The sequence below is a fragment of the Trichophyton rubrum genome (genome assembly GCF_000151425.1).
Source record: "Trichophyton rubrum CBS 118892 genomic scaffold supercont2.11, whole genome shotgun sequence".
Classification (NCBI taxonomy): domain Eukaryota; kingdom Fungi; phylum Ascomycota; class Eurotiomycetes; order Onygenales; family Arthrodermataceae; genus Trichophyton; species Trichophyton rubrum.
The window spans coordinates 93,057-119,078 of NW_003456418.1; the positions used below are offsets into that span (position 1 = coordinate 93,057).

The window sequence follows — 26,022 nt, forward strand, 5'->3', positions numbered from 1 at the left end:
GCAACGACTCAGCAGCAACAGCAGCGACTGCGCAGGCGATCAGGGCGAGTCTGGGGCCAGCGGCAGGCAGTCATCCAAGCTCGCCGTCTCGTATATCTCTGTATCTCGTGCTGTTGTAGATGTCGCTGTCGATGTAGATGCAGTGGCAGAGGCGGGTGAGAGTCAAGGCTGAACGGCGCTCCCGTCGCCAGGATCCTCCATGTAAGCGTCGACAGTCGCTGAGGACGAGTGGTAGTCGCTGTCTCTATCTCTCTATCGCTGTCGCTGTCGCCGTCGTAGTTGATGTCGCCGTCGTAGTTGATGTCGCCGTGGTTGTCTTGTATACAATATAATAGTCGGTGAAAGACGGCGGAGAAAAGGAGAAGTAAGGCCACCGCAGGCAAAGACGCAGCGACAGCGAGGAGCACGCAGATAGGAGAGATATCTATTATATTACTACCATTGGTGTTCTCTTCTACCCTCTTCTACTCTCTACTGTGTGTGATCAGCTGCAACTCGGCTAACCAGCGTCTCCGAGCTATCTCGCCTGTCTAGCTATCTCGTATAGAAAGCGGCTGCCGGCTGGGGATCTGGGGATCTGGGGATCGGCCGTCTCGATCGCTGGCTGCTTGATATTTGATAACTACTACTCGCAGCTGGCCGGCCGGTTGGTTGCGTGGTTGGCCGGCCAGGGGTCGCATCGACATCACCATCGCCGTCACTCCCCGTCTTCCTTGGATGTCGATGTCTCTGTAGATGTGTCTGGCCTGGCCGGGTTGCCTGCTTCTGCCTGCAGCTTTTCCGCTCGCTCGCCGTTCTGCCTGGTCGACGAGGGCACGTCGACGCCCGCCAGAGCCCAGATATCGGGCAGCCGTCTGGCATGCAGCTCGGCGACGGCGAGCTCGTCCGCGTGCAGGTGGGCGCCCGAGCGACGCAGCAGCTCGACGTGGTCGACCAGGCCGGCGTTGGCCGCCAGAAACAGCGGCGTCTTGCCCGTGTTGTTGCGCAGATGGACGGAGGCGCCGTGCAGCAGAAGGTACCGCAGGATCGAGATCTCAGGGGAGGTGGCCGCGAGGTGCTATCTCGTTAGTCTTATACACTCACACAGCCGTATAGGGACGTACCAAGGGGGTGTTGCCAGAGTAGTCGTGGTCGTTGAGCAGCCACTCCTGCCCGCCACGCAGCAGGTCCGTCACCTGGGCGAGATCGCCGTGCGAGATGGCATAGCCCAGCGCCGTCAGGGCCTTGACGCGGTCCGGCAGGGTCCCGTCTGGATGGCGGAAGCGCGGGTGGTGGTGGTCTGATATCTCGCCGCGCAGGTCCAGCGACATGTCCCTGGCGACGGACTCCGGGGTCGCATCGTGCATCGCCAGCAGGTACGCCAGCTTCGTCAGGGCCGCCTCGGTGGTCATGTCGCCGCCAGCCACGACGCCGGCGCGGGAGAGCGTCATCCCAGCGGCATATACGGGGGAGACGCTCCCAGAGAGGCCTATCGACATTAGCATAGAACCCACACACCACAGCGAGGTAGATAGAGTAAGAGATAGACACACATTGAGTAACGTTGACGATGACTATCCCGCGCTTGATGGCATCGGCCAGCACCTTGGTCATCCGGTTGTCCTGTCCGCTGGGCGCATTGCCGGCGCCAAAGGTCTCCAGCACCAGCCCGCGCAGCCCCTCGAGCCGCAGCACGGCGTCGACCATCTCCGGCTGGATGCCCGGGAAGATGCGCAGGCAGGCGACGTGCGTCGTGTCCAGGTTCGTGCGGATGCGGAAGTGCTCGATGCTGGTCGGCTTGCGCACCAGATGCCAGGCGACGTCCGTCTTCGTCGAGCTCGTCGTCGCCAGCGGCGGCGCATTCGGGCTCGCAAACGCCGCAAAGTCGCTGGCGGCCACTTTGGTCGTGCGGTTGCCGCGGAACAGCTTGCCGGCGAAGTACAGGCAGACCTCGGGCACCATGAAGTGGCCGGCGACGACGAGGGCGCCCAGCAGGTTGTCCGCGGCGTCGTTCTGCAGCTGCAGCATCGGCGTCTGGCTGCCCGTCAGGATGACCGGCTTGCCCAGGTTCTGCAGCATGAAGCTCAGCGCCGAGCAGGTGTACGCCAGGCTGTCCGTCCCATGCAGCACCACGAAGGCGTCGAACAGCGTGTAGTTCCAGGCGACGGCGCGCGCGATCTGCGCCCATCCGCGGGCGTCGATGGAGCTGGAGTCGAGCAGCTCGTCGAACTCGAGCACGGCGTAGCGCACCCGCGTGTTGTAGCTGCTCAGCGGCGTCCGCAGCGTCCTATGGGCGACTCGCTGGCCCGAGCCGTCGACGGCCACCTCGAGGTCGCCCGGCTTGCTGCCGTCGTTGAAGGTCGGCGACGGCTCGAGGACGGCCTCGCGGAAGCCGCGCGCTGGGACGAAGCCGGAGGGCGACGGGCGCATGCAGATGGTGCCGCCGGTCATGATGATGAGCACGCGGGACTCTGGCCGGAGGCCGTATTCCTTCAGCTTGTCCATTGTATGTTGATGCTATCTGGGTATATCCGTGGGTGTGGGTATCTTGTTGAGGCTGGAGTTGCATGTCGAAGGTCGAGTTGATACGGGCTGTGGAGCAGATGCGCTTATTCCTTTTGTCAGACTCAGCCCGTCTATAGCGTCTGTCTGTCTGTCTGTCTGTCTATACTATGTAGAGTGTAGAGTGTAGATGGCTATGGTGGTAGATGTTGATCAATGCTGTTGTGTAACTATACTGCAAGGCTACCAAATAACTATCTACAGCCATCTATATATCTCAACATCACCCTATATACTCTCAATATCAATCAACATCACCCTATATACTCTCAATATCAGTCAATATCAATAATATCAGTCGATATCAATAATATAATGTGTATCATCAAGACCGACGCTGTTCACCGGAGTCACTGGCTTGCCGTCGCCAAAGAAAAAGGCCTCCAGGTTGTCCATCGCGATCCTCTCAAAGTTCTATCACTGTCAATACTAGTCAATCCCCAATATATAGAGTAGACATACCGCTTGAGTGTCGACTGTCGCTCCCCCTATGTGCGGCATCAAAGTGACCTGCCAGCTGTCCAGCAGCCGCTCGTTGATCCTGGCCTACAACCGTCAGCAGACAATCCATACAGAAAGAATACCAAGAATAGAAAGGGGGAGATACTCCTCCTCGTAGACGTCCAGGCCGGCCGCACTCACGATGCCGGCCTCCAGCGCATCCGCCAGCGCCTCCTCGTCCACACACTTGCCCCGGCCGACATTCACCACCCGCACGCCCTTCTTCATCATCGCAAACGTCCGCGCATTCAGCAGGTGGTGCGTCTCCTCCGTGTGCGGACACGCCAGCACCACGCAGTCCGCCACCGCCAGCAGGCTCTCCAGCCGCGCATGATACACCGCGCCGCCCAGCCGCTGCTCGACCGCTGCGCTCTTCCGCCGGCGTCCAAAGTAGTGAATCGCCATCCCCAGCGCCCGCTGCGCCCGCTCGGCCACCGCCTGCCCGATCTCCCCCAGCCCGACGATGCCCAGCTGCCGGCCGCGCGGGTTCTGCGCCGTCGCCGCCACCGCGCCCTCGATGTCGTAGAAGTCGCCGCGCCGCAGCGAGCGCACCGTGTGCTCGCACAGGCTCGTGCGGCGGAAGCACGCCAGCAGCAGGAACAGCGCCAGGTCGGCCGTCGAGTCGTTGGCGGCGCCCGCCCCGTTGCAGTACCAGATCCCGCGCGCGGCCAGGGCGGCCGTGTCCTCGCGCTCGTAGCCGTGGTTGACGGAGGCGACCAGCCGCAGCGAGCGCGGCAGATGCGGGATCAGGCGGTCGTCCAGCGGCGGCAGGTGTCCGCCAGCGTGTTGTTGGGCCGGAAGATCGCCTCGATGGCGCTGTAGCGGCCGCCGGGCTGGAGCTCGCGGACCAGCTCGGGCAGCGCCAGCGGGCGGTAGTAGAGCACCTGCAGGCGCGCGGACAGCTCGGCCCAGCGCTGCGTGTGGCTGCGGATCGGGTTGCCCACGTAGAGCACGACTGGCTTCATTTTATTCTGTCTATTGTATCAGGATGGATTTGATACTTTGTTATGGTGGTGGTGGTTGTGCCTTGTGGTTGTGGTTGGTGTTGTGACTTTTATATAACTACTTGATATACTCGGTGTTCGTATTATAGACCGCGAAATCATGGATAGAATAAGATTTGAATGGATAGATATAAGATACTAAAGGCATGCTAGTTCAAGCTCCAGGCGACGGCAAAGCGCTGGGCAAACTGGCGCTTGAAGATATGGAACGCCCGCACCTGCACCTTGACCTCGCCGGCAGGCACCTTCGCCCACACCACCTGCTCGACGTTGTTCGCCCGGTCAAACTCCTTCTTCTCGCCCATGTTGCCGTGCCGCTCGCTGCCGTCCGCCGCCGTCACGATCAGGTCCAGGTCGTTCTGCAGCGACGCCCCCGCCGGGTCTGTCCACACAAGCGTCACCTTCAGCGTCCGCCCCCCGTCCTTCGGCACCTTGATCACCAGCTCAGAGTCCGTCTGGCCCTGCGTCAGGGGCCCGCCCTCGCGGTAGCCGCCCTTCGGCTCGTCCTCCTTTGTGGGCTGCTGTGGGATCGAGTTCTTCAGGTTGACCCGTCCGTAGCCCGAGCTGCTGTTTGGCGACGGCCCGGCCTCAGAGGGCACATACTGGCCCGGGAGCTCGACCGCCCCGTTGATCAGCATCGCCTTGATCAGCGCAGCGGACGGGTTCTTGTTCCCGCTCTTCACCAGCGCCTCGCGGATCAGGGCCACCCCGCCTGCCACCAGCGGAGTCGCCATGCTCGTGCCCCCATTGAAGAACCACGCTGGGTCCGCACTGGTGCCAAACGTCGTGCTGGGCTTCAGCAGCTTCGACGAGCGTGTCGACAGGATCGACGTCCCCGGCGCTACCACGTCCGGCTTGATGCGTCCTTCCTTGGTCGGCCCGCGCGAGCTAAAGGCCGCCATCCCGTTCGGGTGGTCGGCCACCCGGTCCGTGTCGAACGGCTTGTTCGGGAACCACGAGGCATACGTTTTCGCAATGTCTGGTCGGTCGTTCTCGCTGGCTCCAACCGTGATGCAGTTCTTGGCCGCAGCCTGCGAGCCAATCTGGTTCTTGTCGATGATCCCGTCTTGGTCTGCGTCGATTCCCGCGTTGCCCGCTGCAAACAGGATGACCATGTCCTGGTGCTCCCACACAAACCGGTCGATCTCCTCGCTGTTGATGTTGTACGGCAGCTGCCGGCCGGGTGCGTTGCTGCCCCACGAATTGGTATGGATGCGCGCACCTTGCTCCTCGTACGGCTGGATGAACAGCTTCGTCAGGTCGTCGGGGATGCCCCCCAGCCCGTTCTGGCTGTCCAGCAGCGACTGAAGCACAAGCGTCGCCTTGGGTGCCGTGCCCTGGATCTTGCCGCCCATCTTCTCCGATGTTCCGTCTCCAAGGACAGACCCGCAGACGTGCGTGCCGTGGCCGTCGGGATCGTCAGACCGATCCGTGCGTCCAAGAGCATACAGGTGCTTGACCCGGCCCTTGAACGCTGGGTGTGTGTCGGTCGTGCTGCCCTTGTCGAACCCGGTGTCGCCAACCGCAACGATCTGTCCCTCTCCCTCATACGGCAAGGCACTGGCCTTGTCCTTCGCCTCCGCAGTCCCAATGGGGTGGTCTCCCCTCGTGTCTGCATCACCCTTGATGATTGGGACCGCCTTGTTGTTGAACAACACGGCTGCATGCACTTCATGGATGCTTCGTACCCCGTCGATGGCGGCCACTTCATCCAGATGCTGGTCCTGGACCATCATGCGGACCTTCTTGGCACCAATGTTCATCGACGAGGTGTCGGCCCTCGTGGCCATACAAAGGGCCTCCTGGATCTCCTGCGAAGTGGGATCTACATCGTGGTGAAGCACAACATCGACCATGCGGCGGCGGGAGGATTTCGGCACGGCCTTGGCGAATCCAGCCACGGCGTTAGGGACGGATGCAGACTTCATGCTTGACTGGACAACAAACATGTCCATGTAGACGTTTGCCCAGGCCACAAAGGGGAGGGAGCGGATGGCAGCCAGGTCACTTGGCTTGTAGCAGCACAGGTACGTCTTCTGCGAGACATATTCCTGGATATCAACGCCCAGACGCTCGAGCTCGTCCTCCTGCTCATCCTCAAGCAGTTCCTTGGTCTGGATGAGAATGTAGTTGGATTTGGACGCATCCTCTGACTCGAGACCAAAAGCCCGGAGGACAGGGCCCTGGTTCTCAGGGTTGAGATCGTTTCCGTTGATCGAGATGACAGGCATGGTTGCTCCTTTGTCACTGTATTGTTTTTTAAAAAAATAAAAAAAAAAAAAAAAAAAAAAACTTGCAGCGGGGCGTATTGGATTGGTAAACAGTAGGTACGAATGTGCTTTTAGCAAAGACTTGCTATCTGTTACTTAGGCAAGGAGAGCAGAGGACAGTTTATATATCGAGCTCCAGCGGGGGTATCTGCAGGACTCGGCTGATATGAGAAGGGTATTCTTGCAACCGGATTAACACAGCTGATTCGTGCAGATGCTGCGATCACCGCAGCTGTGACTTGACTGAACAGATCATATTCAAGCATTGAACATGGTCTTTTTCCCGCTTTTATAGACAGATCGACGGGGGAGGGACGGCAGCCCATGCTGGTCTCCCTTCCCCGCTCCTCTCGATATCAGCTGCATGGCCATTGCCATGGAAGAACTGCCCTCTGCAGCTCGAGTTCGGCAGCAGAAACTCAAACACGGCCATCGTCATAGGAGCGGTCCGTCCAGTCGATCCGACTCCACGCGGGACCAAGCTGCAGCCCTTCGCTGGCAGTGCTTCTGGCCCTTGATGACGTGATGGGAAGCTGAGGTATCGTAAGGCAGCAGCCAAACAAAAGTCACTACTAGACGACATGAGGAGGCAATGTCCGGTGGTTGATAGCTCATCGCAGCTCAAGGGCATGGCTAGGCGAGCCCCCCTCCCTCACGCTCGCCTTCGAGCTGCAGCTGCTGAGCGGCGAGCAAGCCACAGCTGCCCCTGACTGGTCAGGTCAGCAGCAAAGCATATCCTTGGTTAAACCCGGCATGGCCCGTCCAGCTGAAGTTCTTCGCTGAGGGCTCGTACTACCTTGGGCATGCTTGTCTGCCTGCTCGCGTAAGACAGGAAAAGGAATGCCAACATCACCGGTTTGGGGTACAAGTTGGTCAGTAGCTAGTTAGTTCTGTCAGTGGGAGATGTTATTAATGAGGTACCCAGTCGTAGTCCTGGTGATGACGATGACGTGGTTGTTGTCGTTGTTGAACTTGAAGTTGATGAAGTTGAAGAAGTTGAAGAAGTTGAAGAACTCCACGGGTTAAGAAGCGTCATGTGACACTTAAGACGAAACTCTCCTCCCTCAGTATCAACTGTCAATTAACTCGATATACGGCACTTCTGGATATTCCACGTATCTAGACATCTAGATTACGGGGTTAGCACATACTTCAATCGTGGCTGATGCAGAGTTATTGATATAACTATGCCAAAACCGGGGCCTGGCCTGTTCTTCGTGTTATTAGACTCACATCGATATCACGTCTCGTTACCCATTCACAGCTGCCATTCGAGTTATATAAAGGAAAGCAAAAGAAAAGAAGCGTTCATAGGTGATGTATGACAATGCCCCGTACACGTAGCTGGAGCTGTCTTGTCCGTGTTCTCATATCCAGGAGGCATATAAATGTCTCGAGCCCCAACATCACAAAGTTAGACCTCTTGGCCTCTGGAGCCTCTGCTGTTGCATATTCGTCCGGTCTGTTGATATCTAGATAGCCCTTGAGTATGAACATGACTGGGACTCTACCAGTTAATACATATCCTACCATATAAGGTATATCGTGGGTTCAAGGGCGTACGATTGCTTAACTACTGCATCCGAACTTTGAGAATAGCTTCTGGGCCTGCATGCCAGCCTTCAAGCTGATGTTCCAGCTGATAGTAGTGATATACTTCGTGGGTCTCGGTTAGAATACCCTCAAAGTCGCGATTTGCATAAAATTCCATGTACTTCTCGCTAATCTTTCAGCCAATATCCACTGGTTTTGATCTAGGAATTTGATAATATAGCCATCGAAGTGGTCATCTATCAGGTCATGTATGCAGTGGCCGGTGGTATATAGCGGTAGAGAGAGTCTGCGTGCGGCATGAAGATGGTGCTTACAAGGAGAGATGGCGCATCCTGAACGTTGAAAAAAAAAAAAAAAATAAAAATAAAAATAAAAAAATAAAAAAATAAAAAAAATAGCAAAAGGAAAGAAAGGGAACACTACCTCTCCTAATCCCACGTGGCCTCTGCAGTGCCATTCATGCTCGTCTGAAAATCAATACGCTTGTACTTCTCGAGATCCCATTCCTCGAGGTCACGCCTGTCAGCTTTATATGGTTCTATTTCTCTTTCTTCGAAGATAAATGTCTGTTCATGGTCGATGAACCAACTACACAATTAGCCCTGTAAAAAAGGTGATAATAATTTAGAATAATGAGCCATACCATTTGTTCTCTACTTCATCATAAATGATATTTCGAAGAGCTGGGTCCGCTGCATCGATGGGGTAAGATTGAAATTCACTGCCATAGAAAGTTAAATCAAGTATAAAACATTATATTGGGTTAAATATACCTGAAATCTCTTAGAAAAGCTTTTCGTATTTTCTTCTTTTTTGATTCCTCGAAATTCCAGAAGTCAGACAGCACCACTCCAGGGCATTTCTCCATGATCAATATAGCCATATAACCTCCGGGTATAGGCATATTTGGATCCTGGGAGTAGACCAAGCAATGAAAAAGACGCGGGACCACAGAGCAGCCGTTTTCAGTAAAATACTGTAATGTTGATATTTCTGTAGCTGTGGGATAGGCCAACCCCTGTGCGTAAGGTTTAGATGAATGCTTGCTCGGCACCCTATAAAATAAATAATGTTAGAATTTTATTCCAAAGGGGGGTTTCATTCTCCGAAGGGTATCGTACTGCATCCGAACTTTCACGATGGCTTCCATGCCAACATGCGAGCCTTTAGCTTGTCGACATAGATATACTGCTTGGGCTTCTGCGTATAATTCACCGGAGTTACTATACGCATGAAATTCGACTGATTTTTCACTAATATTTTCAATGATTCTCCACTTGCTTCCGTTTGGACATTTTAGTGTATAGTTATCAAACGTGTTGCCTATCCATGGTGACATAATTCGACATGTGATGTGGAAAGGGTGGGAAAGGGTGTAAATGGTATAAAGTAGATGACATATATCAAGAGATAAAGCGCATGTTGAAGTCGTCAAAGCAAAGTAAGACGAGGAAAAGGCGGGCGGCAAGGGAATAAATGAAATAAATAGACAGCAACGGCAAGTCGTCGTCGTTGTTGTTTTTTGCTGCCGCTATTGCTTTTCTTAGCCAGCCAGTCAGAGCGCGACTTTTGAAGTTGGATTACGTAAACAGACAGAACCTTACTAGCGCCGGCGCTTAACGGAATGAACTTTCTTCGACTTCAAACCTCGTCCTTGCTCTAGGGTGATGGCAGAAGACAGCAGAGGATGGGACTGCCACTCCCTACTGCTTGCATCTGCTATAACAGCTGTTCTCTAGAGATTTCCTCTATAACATTGAATGAGAATAGCTACATCTATTTGGATTTGAAGTCGAATGTGTTGCGATAAAAATCGGACGGAATGCTCCTGTCAGGTTAGGATCTTCTTTCATGCCGCCGATAATAGAAGCACCCCTGGATGATACCCATAAAACACTAGTAGGGGCCATCTTCATGTGACTCAGTGCAATATTTCCCGCCCAGTTGCTATAGATAGGAGCATGTCTTTACCAACATATATTGACTGGCTCTCCGTTCCTCTATCATTTTTAGGCGCCTGCCATGGAGGCTAGGATCATACCTACGACGCATCTCCCGAGTCATCAACCCATTATATCCAACTACTACGCGCTGGCTCTAGTGACTATCTGGAATCCTGGTCTGAGTCGCATGTTGCCCAAAGTATTATTCCATACTTCAATGCCACATACTCCACTCAGCTTCTATGGATAGGAACGTGCCTTTTACCAACATTACTGACTGGTTCTCCGTTTCTGCTATTGATTTTTTAAGCGCTTATCACGAACGCCAGGATCATGTCTACAATGCATCTCTGGAATTACGGGCTGATTATGTCCAATTATTATGCGCTGGCCCTAACGACTATCTGAAATCCTGAACGGAACTGCTCTTTGCTCAAACTTATAAATAAGAGGTAAAATCCACCTCATTGTAGCAATCAATTCATCAATTCACTGCTCCAATTCACTGCTCCAATCCCCGCCCTATTCCTTCCTTCTGCCTAATTAGCCAGATTGTGACAATACCGCGCATTCTATTTGCATCAACCGGCTACCCTCATTCCTTATGGATTACCATGATAGTTACACCATTCTCGCCTCTCCGGCTCCTAGCATCCTTACCCGCGAAGGTTATCAGACAACGACCAATGCTTTCCACCAAACCTATTACGTGGGCCCAAGAAAAGTGTGGGCTCTATCTAGTGAAGTATGGAGTGTAATCAATATAATTACGAGCAAAGAGTTACTCGCCTACACCAATTACGAAGTGGCATAAAGTTCCTCTTGTCTAGACCATGAGCATTACCTTTGCGGCGATGAACAATCAGTATGTGGGAGATTTGCGCAAAATGTACTCAGTGACGGCTGTTGCATTTGCAAACGGAATCAAAGCCCGATTTGGCGACTTCAAGGTCTGTGCTGAGTCACAAGGCGAGGTTGACGTTCCAGATTTCGTTGCAGTACACTGCACCGCCAAGAACCTCCACGCTCTTGAGCAACTAGACTCCCGCGAAGTCCCGTATTTGAAGTTTGTTGGAGAGACCAAAACACCTTGGAGGCATGATCTGGGCAAAATTTACCATGATTTTACTACCAGAAAGAAATCAACCATAGACCGTGCGCTAAGTATGTTCTTATCAGTTGCTATCCATGAAGACTAAAGCGCGCTAATTCAGGTATTCGAAGGACAAATTGCGAAGTATATGTACGATCATTAAATGCGTTATGGTTTCCTTACAACCTACAACGAAACCATCTTCCTAAAACAAGAGTGCTTCGAGGGATCTACGTGGGGTCTTCTTGTTTCTCCTCGGGTTCCATTCGACACAAGGGCAAATAGAGAGACTCATATTGTCTCTCTTCGTCAGTGCTTATACTACCTTATGCATGTTACCGAAAGCCCCAAAAATCGCATTGCGAATAACACTACTCCCACGTCATATAAGTGGGTTAGCGATAAGTCTCCGAAAGACTTGACCCAACCCCAACTTCATACCCCCGTTAGCCAGCAACCTCAAACCACAGTCGAGCTCCTACAGCATCTAGCTCAGTCACCTGAGCTTAAAACTGACCTTTCTTCTATCACTGGCCGGATCAAGCTTCACTAAATCCCTGGCTCTGGTATATATTCGGCCATCCTTCAATTCAAGCACGAGGATATCAGAACTGAAGGGAAAAAATCCCATGTTCGAGTCGGGGATCAATGGATACAAGCGGAAATAATAAAATCACGACCAGGGCCATAGATCTAAGGACGCCGAATCTAGCAGTCTAGGCCATGGATTTAGTTCCTCCCCCTCGCCCTCTGCACGTCTCAGAGCACAAGAATATGGCAGCAACACTCCATCGAAGCATCGGAAAGAAAAGGTTTCTTTTGATAGAGAGTATGCAAAACCCTAAACCTTTCGAGTATACCGACACCAATTATGAATCAGGTCCTACTTTATCTGTAGTTACCCCTACACGACTGCCCACTCAGCCACAGGGCTATGGAACCCCAGCCTTATCCTTGCCCCATTACCCAGTACCGCCAGCGGAACATTACCAGTCCTTGTCAAGAGACACCTCCGGGATGCGAGGAACATTCCATTCGCCTTATGCACAGTTTTCTACAGAGCAATCCCCGCCTAGAGAACTCTCACAGACAAGGGAGACGACCTTACCGCACCGTCCACCACCATTTGGTCACCATCAATCTCTATCCAGAGATCCATCCATGAGACAAGGAGGATCTCCAGACAGACAGACTGAGAGACACGACTCGGGCCCCAGGGATAAAGGCAAAGGGAAAGCCAAAGAGCGCCTCGATAGTACTGGAGGGTGCAATCTCAGGTCTCGTAGCGACAAGGGAGAGAGCAGCAAAGGCAGGGGCAAAGATAAGGACGATGATGAAAAACGGGGCAGGTTTCCTGGACCGTTTTCCAGGAAGTGCTGAGAGGATGTCAAGGATATAACTACTCTCTTTGCCGCCAACCAGCAGGGCCCATCTTTTTGGCCCAGAAGTTTAACAGGTGAGTATGGGCTGGCCCTTACTCGAGTGATGTTGGTCGTTCTTCCCTTTTTTTTTTTTTTTTTTTTTTTTTTTTTTTTTTCCATTTGCTTTCCTTGATTGTTCGTTTGCTTTTCGTCTCGTTCTTCTATGTTCCTTTTACTGCCCACAGAACTTCGAAACGGGGGGCGCAGAGCAAGATGTCGTGGCAGCGGCACTGGCAGCTGGGAAGGTGCCCGCAGTGTCAATAAACAGACAAGACGAGGGAGATTTTTGTGGTTCGAATGGAATCAGGGGGCTCTGTTCAACGTTTCGATGGCTCAAAAAAAAAAAAAAAAAAAAAAAAAAAAAAAAAAAAAAAAAAAAAAAAAAAAAAAAAAAAAAAAAAAATATCACCATGCATACCACTGGCTCAACCTGGTTGTTTTTTTCCTTTGCGTTGCTTTCCATTTTCATTATTTGATTCCTTCACTCGTTTCCTTTGCATGTATTACCTAGTTAACAGCAGCCTACGAATTGGCCGCAGTACGCCTGGAGCCACCAGGGGATCAGCAGTGACTGTGAAATAGACCTTGGCTGGTGACAAACGGCTGTGAATGACACGGGGCAGTTATAACAAATATGACAATCGTTCGGTACTTTTGACGTAGTTCCAAACAACGATGGGCATAGCTCTAGCGTCTCTGTCAATTTCCCTCCTTATCCCATGGCCGCCGCTAGTTCAGATGGGACCGATAACACCAGACCCGAAGAGGAATGACTTATCGATCAAACTCCAAAGATATCAGCTCTCCGAACTCCCTCTCCAGATATTATTTACAAAGCTGGCCGGGAGATTAAATCGATCGACATCGCTTTCAAGGGGAGCCTCTGACGTGTCGCTCAGCGGCTAAAAGATTCTAGTCAAAAATGCGGATGTGCAAAATTCCACGGTAAGCAATAAGAACAGAGCGGATCAGCAGTAGATGAAGTCTGCAACAGTCAATGGAATCCTTCCAGTGATTTTACAATGGGCCTTGGGTGATGACAAACGACTGTACATGACACTAGGCTGTTACGCTGAATATGACAATCATTCAATACCTTTCCACAAATCTGTTACATCGGATAACCCTGGCTTGATCTGCCGTTACGGTGTGGCGGCTTGGAAGCTTAGCAGCTGACGGCGTGGCTTAAGCCCTAAAGCATGGTAATTAGTCGGGAACAAAATCAACCATCACACCGAGTACGATGCTGGTGGTGGCGGAAAGAAAGTTGGATGGATATGGAACAACGATGGAAGTTTGGTAGAAACGGCGGCTGTTTGCTTGTGAGTAGGAAGAAAGGCCGAGCAGGAAAAGAGGTATGTGTACCACTCGATATCATGTCCATAGGATATCAGAATTGGCAAACAAATGTGTCCGGAAGAAGCAAACTGCCGTGACGTATCGACCACTTTCTGATCAAGCTTCGATTGGTCATAGGCCGTCAAGCATGTGGAGCAAGCGTTGTCATGCAATTATTAAGTGAATCCTCCTGCTAAGCAGGATGACCTGTCCACCAATCTGTCCAGTGAGCTTTCGCCTCCCCTCGCAAATATCTCCTATTATTCACCATCGAGGGAACCCTTTGTTTTTTCATGCATCTTTGTTGTCAGAGCTCGCTTGCCATGGCGAGCCAGAGCATGTTATAATAAGGTGGTGGCTATAATTAAAACACCCCCGGGCCCCACGTCTCATTGCGGCCCCCTGGGCTATAACACAGGGCATAAGCTGACCGAGGACTGGGATGGATTTTTTAGCGAGGACGCTATGAATAATCAATCTCTCACGTAAACAGAGAGTTCAAAAATACACTCCTGCTAAGTATATACCCCCCTGTCAGAGAGGGGAAGGAAAAGGCGGCAAGCACTTGGCAGGGCGCTATTTTTTATCCCCTTTCTCATTCGCACCAAGCAGCGGAGTACTCCATCCCATACGGAAAACTCGTTCCTGGGAGGCAAGGCCATGATTTAATGGCTCAGCCGCGAGGGGACCGTATACCTGCCGTATTTCTGAAGATCTCTGGTTCGGATGGAGCCCTCAAGTCAACTCAGCCATGTCACCACTCTTTTTCGCCCGTCGATCCGTCCCGAGGAGCTGAGCAAGGCTGCATCCAACGGGTGTGGTTGACTCTGACACGGCACCCCTGGACGGGAAACAAGGGACCAGGCAGCCGTCCGCACTGAAAGGGAGGGAAAAGAGCGAGAGAGTTTGGCCATGTTATGCATGAAGTATTCGGAATATATATCTTCGCAGCCAGTTAGAGTGACATTATGGCATGTCTATGCGCCCAACCAGGGCCACTCACCAGGTCCACGACTGGATTCCCCCCTCCCCCTGCGCAGGAACAAGGCCAGGCAAATGATACTTCCCGTCCCAGGGGCAGGACACCCGCGAATCGGTGTCGAAGAAGACGATCGAGAGGCGTTATTGGGCCAAGGACACACTGCCAACGCAGGAACAGAACCTTCATCTCAGGATGCGGCCACCTCATCGCCCGTCCATATCTGGCTGCCCGCCCGGCCATGTGTCGGTCTGCGGTTGACTGCCCTGCAGCCAGCTGACCGCATCATACCATCGCACTTAACTCTGGTACCGCAAGTACTCCCACCTGCCTACCTGCTTGGACTAAGTATGGAGAGGGTGTCGCGGTTTTAATTGAACTGTGTCAGATCGGCGGTTGGGCTGTTTCACTGATGCCCGCTTCGGGACTAGCGGCGCCGGGGCGTTCTCGCTGACTAGCCGCCCGCCGCTCTTTTATCAACCATCGCAGGCCCCGGCGACGGCGTCACTTTCTCCTCTGTCTGTCCTCTTCTTCTGCTTCTTCTTCGTTTCGCCGTCTCTCTCTCTCTCTCTCTCTCTCTGTTTGCCTGGCAGCGCTGCTTGTCGTCTTCTCTAGACATCTACACTCCTTCGCGCGCCGCCTAGTCGTTCCTTTTAGTTGCCTCAGTCTCTGGCTGCCTCTGATATTGACTATCAGAACTCCGTCTTGCTGGCCGTCTCTGCTCGCTTCGATACCAGGAAGAACCCGTACATACAAATACGTCTGGAACAGTGGTCTTGCTCGACTCGCTGGAAGATAAAAGACCTGTGAATACACGCTCCTTTGTTGACATAGATATCTACATCTCGACTGGGTCGGGATCACGAATTCCCTTCTGAAAACTTCCCCGAGACCCAAGAAGAAGGAGAAAAAATAAAATACCCAAGAGAGGACTTCGATCACGATGCATACCGTTCAGTTGACCGCTTTGGCGGCCTCGATGCTCTCCATGGCTGCGCCGGCCGCTGCGTTCTGGCGTATGCCTTGCCAGGGCCGTCTGGGTCTTGCCCGCATGGACCCCATCGTCAACCCAGGAGAGCTCTCGCCTCACGCCCACGCCATCCACGGTGGTAAAAGTACGTTATTTAACTGCTGCTGCCAGCAAGAAAAGGGGGCTACAAGAGAAAAGAACGTTCTAACATGCTGTTTTAGATTTCGATTTCAAGGTTACTGGTGATCAGTTGGCTGAGTCTGACTGCACTTCGTGTGCTGTTACCCAGGACAAGTCTGCCTACTGGGTGCCTACTCTCTACTTCCTCCACGCCAACGGGACTGCTGAGCTCGCTGAGCAGCTGGGTGGTACTCTTGTGTATGTCCTCGCTCTCCACTTCACTCCCTGACACATTACCCTGAATACTAACTCGTTCTTCTAGGTACTATCTCCTGTATGGAAAGGATATCAAGGCATTCCCTCGAGGCCTTCGTATGGTTTCTGGAGATACCGGTCTCCGTGACTTCCCCTTCGTGCAGCCTGATCCTCCAAAGTCCAGTTGGACCAAGGAGGAGAAGACTCAGTCTGCTCTGGGCCAAAAAGCCATCGGCTTCAACTGTCTCAACTACGCCAGCCCTCCAGAGGCTTCCATGTACAGACACACTTTCCCCGAGCGCTCGTTCATCGACAACACCTGTGCAAACGGTCTCCGTCTTGAGATCATGTTCCCATCCTGCTGGAATGGAAAGGACCTCGACTCCAAGGACCACAAGTCCCACGTTGCCTACCCCAGCGAGATCAACGGCGGTGATTGCCCCGAGGGCTTTGGCACCCGTCTCCCCACTCTCTTCTACGAGACCATCTGGGTCACCAAGCCATTCGCCGGCATGGACGGCAAGTTCGTCATCTCCAACGGTGACCCAACTGGCGCCGGTTACCACGCTGATTTCATTGAAGGATGGGATGATGGTGTGCTACAGGAGGCTGTCGACACCTGCACCAACGACTCCGGTCTTCTCGAAGACTGCCACGTCTTCAACATCCAGGACCAGAACAAACAGAACGAGTGCAAGATGAACGTTCCCCCATCCATCATGGCCGAGGAGTATACTCTCTGCCCCAAGGGTCTGCCCGGTGGTGTCAAGGTTTCTAACGGACCTGGATACGTTAGTGGCGCAAGCCACCATGAGCCCGTCGTCAACATTCCTTCAGTCTCCATCCCAGCACCCGGCGGACCAAAGCTCAACGTCCCAACCCCCTCTCCCCCTGCTCCCCCTGCTCCTCCATCCGACCAGGCTCCTCCGGCTCCTCCAGCTCCAGAGACCACTCCAAAGCCATCTACTCCCGCAAACCCCCCAGGCACTACCACTACCTACACCAAGAACGGTACTGTATTTGAGGTTGCCATCGTCACCAAGACTGTCACCACCACTGTTCAAGCCCAAGCTACTCCAGCCAAGAGAGACACGAACCTTCTCCGTCACCACGGTGGCCATGGCCACGGCGGTCACCGTCGCCGTCATGGACACTTCTAAGCTGTCCGCTTTCCCCCAGATATGATGGCTATCTTCGGATTCTTTTCTTACATCTGCACCTTTTTTTTTTTTCCCTGACAGAGAGCTGTATTCACGAGAACCAAATTCTATCTTCGCTGTGTATCTATTTGCACTGTTGAAACATATTACTTCTTCAGCCGATAGGGGATTCCCGTCCTCTTGATTTTCCAATTTTCCCCCTTGAACGTTTCTGTCGAGATTGGCAGTCAATTTCATATGGGGGAGGCGTTGGTGCAACGACGTTACCACCCAACCAATCAGACTCTTTTGATTTCTTTTCTTTCTTTCTTTTTCTTTTTTTTTTTTTTTTTTTTTACATAACTTCGAGTACATATTTCTTCGATCCCCCCCCCTTTTCACCGTGTATATGTTCTTTGTTTCTTGTATGGTGTTGCTGTTTGCTTTGTTAGCTGGACGGAGAAAAAGAAAACCAAAGGGCGCAGTTAAGCGTGCATATCTGCTTCTTTGTATGCATTACGAAATGAATATGGCTATGGATATAAGACTCAAACATTCTTTATCTGTCCCCATCTTCGTGTACCACATTATTTATTTATGACTCAAGGTCATTGATAACAAAGAAAAAACAAAACCATTCAACTCGTCCATTAATAGACATTCCAACAATAAGCTATTCAATCAACCACCAATCAATCAAATACACTTTCCTCCATCAACAACAAAATCCCCACCATTAATAAATCTCGCCTCATCAGACCCCAGATACAAACACATGTTAGCAATGTCTTCTGCCTCCGCCAGTCTCCCCAGCGGCACATTATCAATGAACTTCTGCCGATTCTCGGGGGTATCGGGTATACCAGTGAACATCTCAAACAGGCCAGTTCCAGACAGTAGCGGGCACACATTATTCACTCTGATCCGGTGCTTGCCATACTCCGCCGCCAAACCCTTGGTGGCGTTCGACACTGCCCCCTTCGAGGCATTGTACCATACTAGCCCCGGCCGGGGCCGTTGCGCACCCGTCGAGGAGATATTTATCATCGATCCGCCATGTCCTTGCTTGATTAGGACCGGAATGAACAACTGAGAGGCGAGGAAGATGCTCTTCACGTTAACATTAAAAACCCGTTCAAATTCATCCATTGTAACTTCGGTGGATGGCTAGAGCATCGTTAATAACCCGTCATCTGTCTATTGAGGATCCAAGGGCCCTGTTGATGGAGAGGATGGGATACCTTGTTCCTGTAAGTTGTCCCCGCGTTATTCACAAGTATATCTACTTTTCCATGCTTCGACACCGCAAGGTCTAGAATCGCTTTCCAGTCCTCAGATCTAGTGACGTCCATCTTCTGGAAGGTGATGCTTAACGGGTCGCTGGAAGCTACCTTTTCGCCTCCCTCGACATTTATGTCACCTATTATCACCTTTGCGCCTTCCTGGGCATATCGGATAGCAATCGCAGCACCAAATCCAGACCCGCCGCCTGGTTTGACATTGTTAGCTATCTATGAACTGCTTGTTGCGAGTGTAGATGTGGTGAGCGCTTACCGGTCACGATGGCTACTTTATTTGCTAGCCGGGAGCCCTGTGATTGAGACATGGTTGGTTCAGCTTCGAGGTAGACAGGTATATTGACCAAGGTGAAGAGCTGGATGTACGGCTTGATGTCTTAACAGGCGACTTAAGAGCGGTCGTTCTATAGTTTGCGGGGAAAATATGCAGCTAGCCGCGGGCCGCGGGTAAACATCGGCTGTGGCGCCAGGAACACCCGCGCCTCATAATCTTTTATAACCGCCACGAACGCCCAACCCCAACCTCAACCCATCAAGATGGGTTACATTGTTTGGGACTCTCTGCTTCTCTAGAGACTTGATTTTCATGTAGGCTGCCGTGTGCGATAGCAAGTGATACTTTCAAATGAACCAATTAATCTATTCATTTGCCCAGTCGAAAGACCAAATTGGCTGTATACGGTGTTAATGGCTGGATGCCATCACTGCCTACTAAGTTAGAGAAGTCCCCTCGTCCGATCTAATCGCAATCAGTGACTTCTATGAACTCGAGGCATGTCCTCCAGTGAACCTCATTCGAGGGTCTTTCTCCCGATGGTGAAAACCGGTCGTCCCAGCAATACCCAGACAAACCGCCGTCAGTGAAAATTTACTTGGAACCTTCATAAATCAGGTATGACGAACGGGTATAGACGGTCAAGTCGTGAATATATTGTATCTGAGACAGTCGTTCGCGATGCAAGTTCGATTACTCGAGGTGATCCTTGAGTTAATACTATATATCAAACTGGGACTCGATATATACTCCGCATCTCACCCCGCGGCCCTTTTTTAAACTAAGAGATACATCAAACGACCGCTCGACGGAGAAAATACTTTCGAAAACAAGTGTTCATGGAGAATATGGAGCATTAGCCGTTTTATCCGCCTTCCGAATGGGAACAATGCTTGTCCCTGTTATGCGTTTTAGCCAAGGATGGCTATATGGCTGCTCCTGGTCTCCCTGGGGCTAGAGCATTGACCATAGCCGTGTAAGGAGAAGATGAATCTAGTTGAGACTCCCTCGTAGGCCCCGGTGTTACGAATAGGAGCTCTGAAACAGCGAGATGAGTGTTGTCCTTTCCCCGCGATCTAAAAATCTGAATATTATATATTTTTGGGTGTCATATAGAAATTAGATTACATATATGCATGCATATATTACCATATTTTCCCATCGTTGCCTTTTTTGTATATCCCCTTCTTTTGTTCTTTCAACTTTTATTTCTAGATACCCATTTTGGGATATGGAAGTAGTGAATGGATCACTTCCCTGCTCTTGAAACGAAGCTAGCGCCTCACTGCTTTACCTCCGGACTCACCAGATCCTGAGGTCGCCCTTCAACAAACTTGGAGATACGTGCACTCGGGAACCAGGATTCCTCCGGGATGACCCAGTAGGATATTAATGCAATAATCGTGACACCAGCCAGGATTATAGGAGCATCTGTGTGGAGATCAGGTATCAGATACAGTTCTCTTGAAATGGTAGGAGAGGGAAGAAAAAAGGACTTACAATTTAATGTCTGGCCAGTGACAGGGAAAACGTAAGGCGAGAATAGGATAGCGACAACCCAACCGTTCCAAAAAATTCCAATAATTTGAAACGGCTTGCTGAGGACACCTAGGCTCCATCTTGGCTTGGGGAATTTCTTCGGGGTAAGGAAGACCCGCCCAAAACAGATGAGGCCGTATGCAGCTGCAGACGGGACACCGGCGGCTGAAACTAGCGATGTGAATGCAACATTTGATGGGAGGATGGTACAGGTTACTAATGCAGCGACGCCCCAGACTACCTTGATGGCATTATAGGGTTGACCTGAAGGAGAAACACGGGAGACCCAGCTAGAAAATGGGAGTACGCCATCTCGGGCAACGGCAAAAACAAGTCTCGATGCAGCTACGATAGCAATCGTGGTATTCTGGATGACGTTAGAGCATTTCCCGTGTGGGTTGGGGATTGGTAAGGAGGGTACTCACAAACCAGTAGGTGATTACGCACACCACATTCATAATAATATGAGCTCGCTGGCCCAGCACAACAGCATACAGAGGGACAAATGGCTGAGGGGACCCGAAAGAGAACAAGGTCTTGGGGTCGGGCTATCAAACAGGACCCGGTGAGCAAGCAATTCAAAGTCAAGCAAATGAAAAGGTGGAGATCGACCGTGTATACTTACTGCGCAGAACAAGAATAGAACAATTGTACAGGCAGCACCAATTCCGCTGACTACAGTACTCCAGAAAATACCCCTGGCCGCGGTCAAAGAAGCGTTCTTGGTCTCTTCAGCAATATGGCCTGAGGCGTCAAATCCAATGAGAATTCCGGCAGTGGCAAGGTAGGAGAGACACCAATTCCAGCCAGCAGGGGCACCCGTGCCGTTATAGGTAGCTAAGAATGCTTCACTAGAAGTGCGGAAACCCCAGGTATTATGGGCACCAATTGGCAGCCAGATAACATTCATCAAAAAGTCCAAAAGAACGAATGTCGACGAAAGGTAGAAGACGTATCTGAACATCCTCGCTGCAGGATGTGTCAACTTTGAACGCAAACGAATGGTTCTCTACCAAAAGGGAATCTTACGCGGGAGAAAGTTGACTATGGCTGCAATGGCAAGCAAAGCCTCAGTGCATATCCACTGGACAGCCCTGAACTTCACATCGTCAACACTTTTGGGGAAGTCAACATCAAACACAGTTAATTCCTGTGTTTAAACCGGTTAGCTGCTGTGTTGACCACCGGGGTATCAATTGACATACGGATAGAATGTAGTTTACAGCAGATTGCGTGTTGCCTGCACAAATGAATCAGTCAACGGGGTTCCTGCAAAGATAACAAAAAAGCAACGATCTCAAGCAGGTCCGTTACGTACTGGCACAGAAGGTCGTCCATGCCGTGGTACTCCACCACGCAACGACGAATCCTAACAGTCGTCCGTACTTGGGACCGCCGGCCTCAGCGGCCCAGAGGTAGATTGAGCCGGCAGAGGGAAGAGCAGAGCAGATCTCGGCGATGACTGAGGCAGTGATCCCCGTGAAGACAGCAGTAACCAGGTAGTTTGTCCTGTCCGCCCGGTTAGCGCTATTCCATCCACTATTTCGAAGTTTCACAATATCTATTCACCGCGAAGGAGCAGCCACACACGGAGCGCAGGGCGCATAGACTCACCAATAAGCCAAGTTCCCACCGGCTGCGATGCCAGTGCTAAACGTCACTCGTACTCCGCCGACGAAGTACAGCGCAGCTAAATCGCATGTGTTAGCAATAAATAGCTACTCCTTCGGGATCTCTTCTCGAAACGCTTCCATCTTACCGAAGGTCGTTGCGAAGCTCTCCAGAAACGTGTACGTTCGGTGCAGAACCTAGACGGAAATCATATGCACGAATCAACCTCCACGAACCTCCCGGAGGCAGCGCGATGGGTCTCGCTCGATCTTGGTATGAAATCATGGGAGCAATTCATACCGGTTTGTACCCAAGTGTTTCCTATGCGTGGGCTGGTCAGTTATGCGACGATGAAACAGTGAGACGACCGAGACCCCCACACATGTCCTCGCGGGAGTACGGAAGCCCAGCAGAGGGGCCAAAGGGATCAGAAGGAGGATCAGAGATCAAACATCGGCCATACGTACCAGGAGTGCGGTGTCCGAGAGGGCGTCCTTCTCCTGGCTGCCTCCCTCGACCTCAGCTTGGCTTGTATCTGCGATGGCGGGCTTCATGCTGGTACGGCCTTCGCTATCCACCTGCGATTCGCAAAAATAAGAAAAACCCACCGCAACGTCCAATCGGTGGAAGGCGATATATATAGAAGCGAGCAGAACTGGAATACGCTGTATCAAGCTATATATATGTGGATTTGATACCTAAAGGGCGTGTCTATATAGGTCCCGACGGCCACACCATGCATCTGCGCACAGAAGATATTCAAGCAGCAACCCATGCAAAAAGGCAAAAAGGACGAAGCAAATAAAGCGCTTCAGCGAGCTTCCTGGGCGAACAAACTACCGGACAGTGCGCTAAGCTAGCTTGCTAGCCGGCCGTTGGCTCGTTTGTTAGTAAGAAGAGCAGGGCAAAGCTGATAATAAGTTTGCCGGCGCTGAAAAACTTTGACTGGCGGATCCGCCTCGGATGCGGCCGTCGTTGGGTAAAAGAAGGTCAGCCCTTTTGAAGTTATTTTTACCTTTCGAAGGGCCCAATGACGAATGCCATGATGGCAGCGTGGAGAAAGCATCCTCGGTTGCCGCGTTACAAGGGGGGATGGGTGGACGGAGGAGTATCAAGCTTGCGTTGACTGACGTAGCGTCAAGGCGATCTTATTAGTAGAACTAGCTATTTTCTGGTGGATTATGTCGAATAATGCCGGTAAATGGATAGCAGGTATTCAGCAGCTGTATGTGCATCATGTGCAAAGGAAACGAGGTAATGACTGTAGAGAAGGAGAACAAAGCACTGCAGTGTATAGTGTGTATCCGAAGAACCCAACATAGGAAAACGAACGAAGCGATGAGAAGGATAGAAGAGAAAAAAGAAACAAAGCAGCCAGGCAAGGATATGCTATCAAAACAAAATGGCGAAAAAGATAGGAAAAAGGCATTAGCAGGTCATTAGGGATGGGATAGTAAAAGAGAGAGAAAGGGGCAAAGCAAAGACGAGACGAAAACGACAAAATCCCACCCACGACCAGAATTCCCGATCCTATTTTTTATGTTCTCCCGGTAGAGATGAGATGCAAAGAAAAGTAGACAAGTAGGGGGTATATGTGTGTAGAAGGATAGAAAATGAGACAACACAAAACAACAATTAAGTAGCTGTGTACTGAAATAATCGTGAATTTTAAGAGGTCGTTGGCAAGGCCAAGGACTTCTTCTTGAGGATGGAGCCGAGCTTGTTTCCCGCAATAGACATGCTCTCGCTGGTACCCTGGAACCATTTGCTCTTCGATCGAACATGCGTGTTGGTGCTGTTGCTGTTGTTGTTGCTACTAGTGCTGCTGGACCGGCCGGTGCTGATGCTTGCCTTCGAGGTAGTCGAGTAGCGCTTGGATTTTCGTCCGAGGCTGCTGTTGGAGAACTTGCTCTGGTAGGGCCCGCCCATGGTGTCTTCGTCAATCGTGTCTTGTGCACTTGTAAGCATGCTGAGGTTTGTGGTTGACATTGTTCGGAGGAACTTGTTGTAGCGGGATGATGGAACGCTCGGTCGGTCGGACATGGTACTGCCACAGTCCGATGGACGACGATCACTGTCGGGAATAGTAGTAGTAGTAGTTGGTCGAAGGTTAGATGTGCCTGAAGGCGTTGGCGAGGTCGTTCGGTTTTGGTACTTCTGTGCAATAGCCTTGAGGGAGGCGCTATCAAAGGCTGGAAGGCTGAATTTGCTAGCATTGCTGGCAATGCTGCTGATGGAGCGGGTGCGGGCTCGATTGCGAGGAACAGGTAGTTGCTCTAGTGAATTATTAGGGGGCGGGACCTGCAAGGTCTTTGTTTTGCGTAGTCCCAGAGTCGGTGCTGGTTCGGGGGTTGAAGAAACAGGCAATTTTTGCGACGCTGGAGGGTGACTATTACTAGATTGTGCGGAATTATTATATTCGGGAGACGTTGGAGGTGAGGCAGGTGTCCATGCCACTCTATTAAAGGACGGTAATTTCTCCGTTGCTCGTCGTCGATGGCCCTGGACCTGTGTTTGTTCGGGTTCGTTTTGTGTATTAATATTATTATTACTTCTCTGTGATAGTGGTGCTTCAGTATCGGTTGGTGGAGGGGTCTGCTGTTCAGACGCGTTTCGATCCCGTCTTCCGCTGCGTAGCTGATTGGGGATGAGAGAGCGTCGTCGACCGTCAGAGGCCTTCTTTGGTTTCTTGGTCTCGGTGAAGAACTTTGCAGAATCAGGAGGTGAGGTTGTAGACATGGGAGAGGTGTTAGTGCTTGCATTCATAGCAGCAACTGGTGGTATAGGAGTAGGCTCAGTAGAGATGTACGCTGAACCCCGTCGTGAATCGCTCTTCTTGACCTTTAAATGCTGAAGACTCCTCTTGATGCTGCTGCTGGTGCTAGAATTCCGCTTGAGGCCCGCATCTGGCCGCTCCAGAGAGGCCGGGCCGCTCTGCTTCTTCTGCTTCTTCTGTGCCCGGGGAATCTGTTCTTCCATCTGCCGTTGGGTCTGGGTTTGAGATGAGCGGCCTGACCGTGATGGCGGAGGGGAGATGGAGACCAAGCTGGGCCTACCCTTAGGCAGATGATATGTTACCGGAGTAGCAACGAAGAAGGACTCGTGAATTGGCCCTCCGTCCTGGATGTCGACGTCCGTATCATCACCCAAGTCACTGTCATTGAAGACATCAGCATCGTATTCCGAGGCATGGTCGGAGTAGACGGGATCCTCGAATTCCTCCTGTTCGAATATCATGGTTGCCGGTCTCTCTGTTCGGTTTCGTGGTGTTGCGGATGGACTTCTTGACCTGCTGGCGTTTCTCTGTTGTTCATGCTGCTGCAATTGTTCAGGGGAAGTCTGCAACGGTGGCAGAAGTGTCAACCCACTTATACGCCTGACAGTGTAGAGCGACGAACGGTTGGGAACATCTGTTGTCCCCTGTCGTCCATGTTGCATTTTCCGTTGCTCTTCGGATAGAGGCATAGTCAACTCGAAACCTCTTTCAGCGTGATCTGTCGTCCCACGGCTGCCTATCACAATATCACAGTCTGCATTTGGGGGTGAGAACAACCGATCTTCACGGGTAACGGGTATATCTAGTTCTGATTCTGCTTCCTCGTCGGATTCGTACCTGGTCTGCGGTATGGGGTGAATAATATGCAGTGATGAAGGCACAGCCGGGATGCTTCCACCCAGCTTCTCGTTAGATATAAGTGAGTGAACTGACGCGGTGGCCATGACGAAAGGAATGTCGGGCGATAGAGGGGGGGTGGAAGCCAGTGGGACCGCAGCCACGCAGGGCCTTCCCTGTCCCTAGTTTATGGAGCCGTAGAAGGTCTTGTGGAAGATAGAAAAAAAAAAGTAAAAAGGGAAATAAAAAGAAAAGATGAAGAGTCCGCCGGTCTTGTTCTCTTCTGTTTCTTCTCTTGTGCCCTCCTGTTTATATCGCCAACCCCTGGAGGTAGATTGGTGAGCTTAAAATGGAGCAAAGAGGGCAAACACGTCAGGAGTCCGAGGAGGTCCTTTGGTCCGAGCAAGGATAAAACGAGCGTTGATGGAGCAGCCGCGGGTGAAGGAGAGTAAGAGAGGACAGCCTAGCTTCTATATGGAAGATAAAATATGAACGAGAGTTGATGGTGGAAAAGTGAGAGAGAGATGGCGAGGAAGGGGGTGAGACGCCGGCACCGTCT

The 26,022-nt window shown here is 51.6% G+C and overlaps 11 protein-coding genes across 13 annotated transcripts; 5 read left to right on the plus strand and 6 right to left on the minus strand.

Annotated features, from left to right (window-relative positions):
* Positions 1-40: 40 nt before the first annotated feature.
* TERG_07788 (uncharacterized protein) lies at positions 41-2,789 on the minus strand. The gene is made up of 3 exons (XM_003231442.2): positions 1,533-2,789; positions 1,104-1,468; positions 41-1,057 (listed from the first exon to the last, which is right to left on the minus strand). Exons 1-3 carry the CDS (start codon positions 2,482-2,484, stop codon positions 698-700), a joined length of 1,677 nt encoding a protein of 558 aa, XP_003231490.1. The 5' UTR covers positions 2,485-2,789; the 3' UTR covers positions 41-697.
* Positions 2,790-2,835: 46 nt separating this feature from the next.
* On the minus strand, positions 2,836-6,308 carry TERG_12591 (uncharacterized protein; the record flags this gene model as incomplete). The annotated part of the gene is made up of 4 exons (XM_047751533.1): positions 4,265-6,308; positions 3,149-3,966; positions 3,004-3,082; positions 2,836-2,955 (listed from the first exon to the last, which is right to left on the minus strand). Exons 1-4 carry the CDS (start codon positions 6,275-6,277, stop codon positions 2,836-2,838), a joined length of 3,030 nt encoding a protein of 1,009 aa, XP_047607361.1. The 5' UTR covers positions 6,278-6,308.
* A 1,990-nt stretch (positions 6,309-8,298) lies between these two features.
* Positions 8,299-9,321, minus strand: TERG_07791 (uncharacterized protein; the record flags this gene model as incomplete). The annotated part of the gene is made up of 4 exons (XM_003231445.2): positions 8,992-9,321; positions 8,644-8,925; positions 8,514-8,591; positions 8,299-8,458 (listed from the first exon to the last, which is right to left on the minus strand). The coding sequence occupies exons 1-4, from the start codon at positions 9,207-9,209 to the stop codon at positions 8,299-8,301; spliced, it is 738 nt and encodes a 245-aa protein (XP_003231493.1). The 5' UTR covers positions 9,210-9,321.
* Positions 9,322-10,646: 1,325 nt separating this feature from the next.
* Positions 10,647-11,012, plus strand: TERG_12592 (uncharacterized protein; the record flags this gene model as incomplete). The annotated part of the gene is made up of 1 exon (XM_003231446.2): positions 10,647-11,012. The coding sequence occupies one exon, from the start codon at positions 10,647-10,649 to the stop codon at positions 11,010-11,012; it is 366 nt and encodes a 121-aa protein (XP_003231494.2).
* A 57-nt stretch (positions 11,013-11,069) lies between these two features.
* Positions 11,070-11,459, plus strand: TERG_12593 (uncharacterized protein; the record flags this gene model as incomplete). The annotated part of the gene is made up of 1 exon (XM_047751534.1): positions 11,070-11,459. The coding sequence occupies one exon, from the start codon at positions 11,070-11,072 to the stop codon at positions 11,457-11,459; it is 390 nt and encodes a 129-aa protein (XP_047607362.1).
* Positions 11,460-11,629: 170 nt separating this feature from the next.
* On the plus strand, positions 11,630-12,314 carry TERG_07794 (uncharacterized protein; the record flags this gene model as incomplete). The annotated part of the gene is made up of 1 exon (XM_003231447.2): positions 11,630-12,314. One exon carries the CDS (start codon positions 11,630-11,632, stop codon positions 12,284-12,286), a length of 657 nt encoding a protein of 218 aa, XP_003231495.1. The 3' UTR covers positions 12,287-12,314.
* A 2,915-nt stretch (positions 12,315-15,229) lies between these two features.
* TERG_07795 (uncharacterized protein) lies at positions 15,230-17,460 on the plus strand. Of its 3 annotated transcripts, XM_003231448.2 has the most exons (3): positions 15,230-15,759; positions 15,836-15,992; positions 16,057-17,460. In XM_003231448.2, the coding sequence occupies exons 1-3, from the start codon at positions 15,588-15,590 to the stop codon at positions 17,147-17,149; spliced, it is 1,422 nt and encodes a 473-aa protein (XP_003231496.1). In that variant the 5' UTR covers positions 15,230-15,587; the 3' UTR covers positions 17,150-17,460. The 3 variants fall into 3 exon arrangements, with proteins under 3 accessions (XP_003231496.1, XP_047607363.1, XP_047607364.1); XM_047750472.1 differs by having other exon boundaries at positions 15,230-15,992; XM_047750473.1 differs by having other exon boundaries at positions 15,836-17,460.
* A 443-nt stretch (positions 17,461-17,903) lies between these two features.
* On the plus strand, positions 17,904-18,221 carry TERG_12594 (uncharacterized protein; the record flags this gene model as incomplete). The annotated part of the gene is made up of 1 exon (XM_047751535.1): positions 17,904-18,221. The coding sequence occupies one exon, from the start codon at positions 17,904-17,906 to the stop codon at positions 18,219-18,221; it is 318 nt and encodes a 105-aa protein (XP_047607365.1).
* Positions 18,222-18,306: 85 nt separating this feature from the next.
* Positions 18,307-18,734, minus strand: TERG_07796 (uncharacterized protein; the record flags this gene model as incomplete). Its single annotated transcript, XM_003231449.2, has 2 exons — positions 18,307-18,617; positions 18,683-18,734. 2 exons carry the CDS (start codon positions 18,732-18,734, stop codon positions 18,307-18,309), a joined length of 363 nt encoding a protein of 120 aa, XP_003231497.2.
* A 1,248-nt stretch (positions 18,735-19,982) lies between these two features.
* Positions 19,983-22,404, minus strand: TERG_07797 (uncharacterized protein; the record flags this gene model as incomplete). Its single annotated transcript, XM_047748830.1, has 11 exons — positions 19,983-20,131; positions 20,201-20,606; positions 20,665-20,787; positions 20,865-21,208; positions 21,269-21,389; positions 21,445-21,479; positions 21,558-21,748; positions 21,854-21,929; positions 21,999-22,047; positions 22,151-22,171; positions 22,318-22,404. The coding sequence occupies 11 exons, from the start codon at positions 22,402-22,404 to the stop codon at positions 19,983-19,985; spliced, it is 1,602 nt and encodes a 533-aa protein (XP_047604820.1).
* Positions 22,405-22,894: 490 nt separating this feature from the next.
* On the minus strand, positions 22,895-25,589 carry TERG_07798 (uncharacterized protein). The gene has a single exon (XM_003231451.2). The coding sequence runs from the start codon at positions 25,568-25,570 to the stop codon at positions 23,519-23,521; it is 2,052 nt and encodes a 683-aa protein (XP_003231499.1). The 5' UTR covers positions 25,571-25,589; the 3' UTR covers positions 22,895-23,518.
* Between the last annotated feature and the right edge of the window lie 433 nt (positions 25,590-26,022).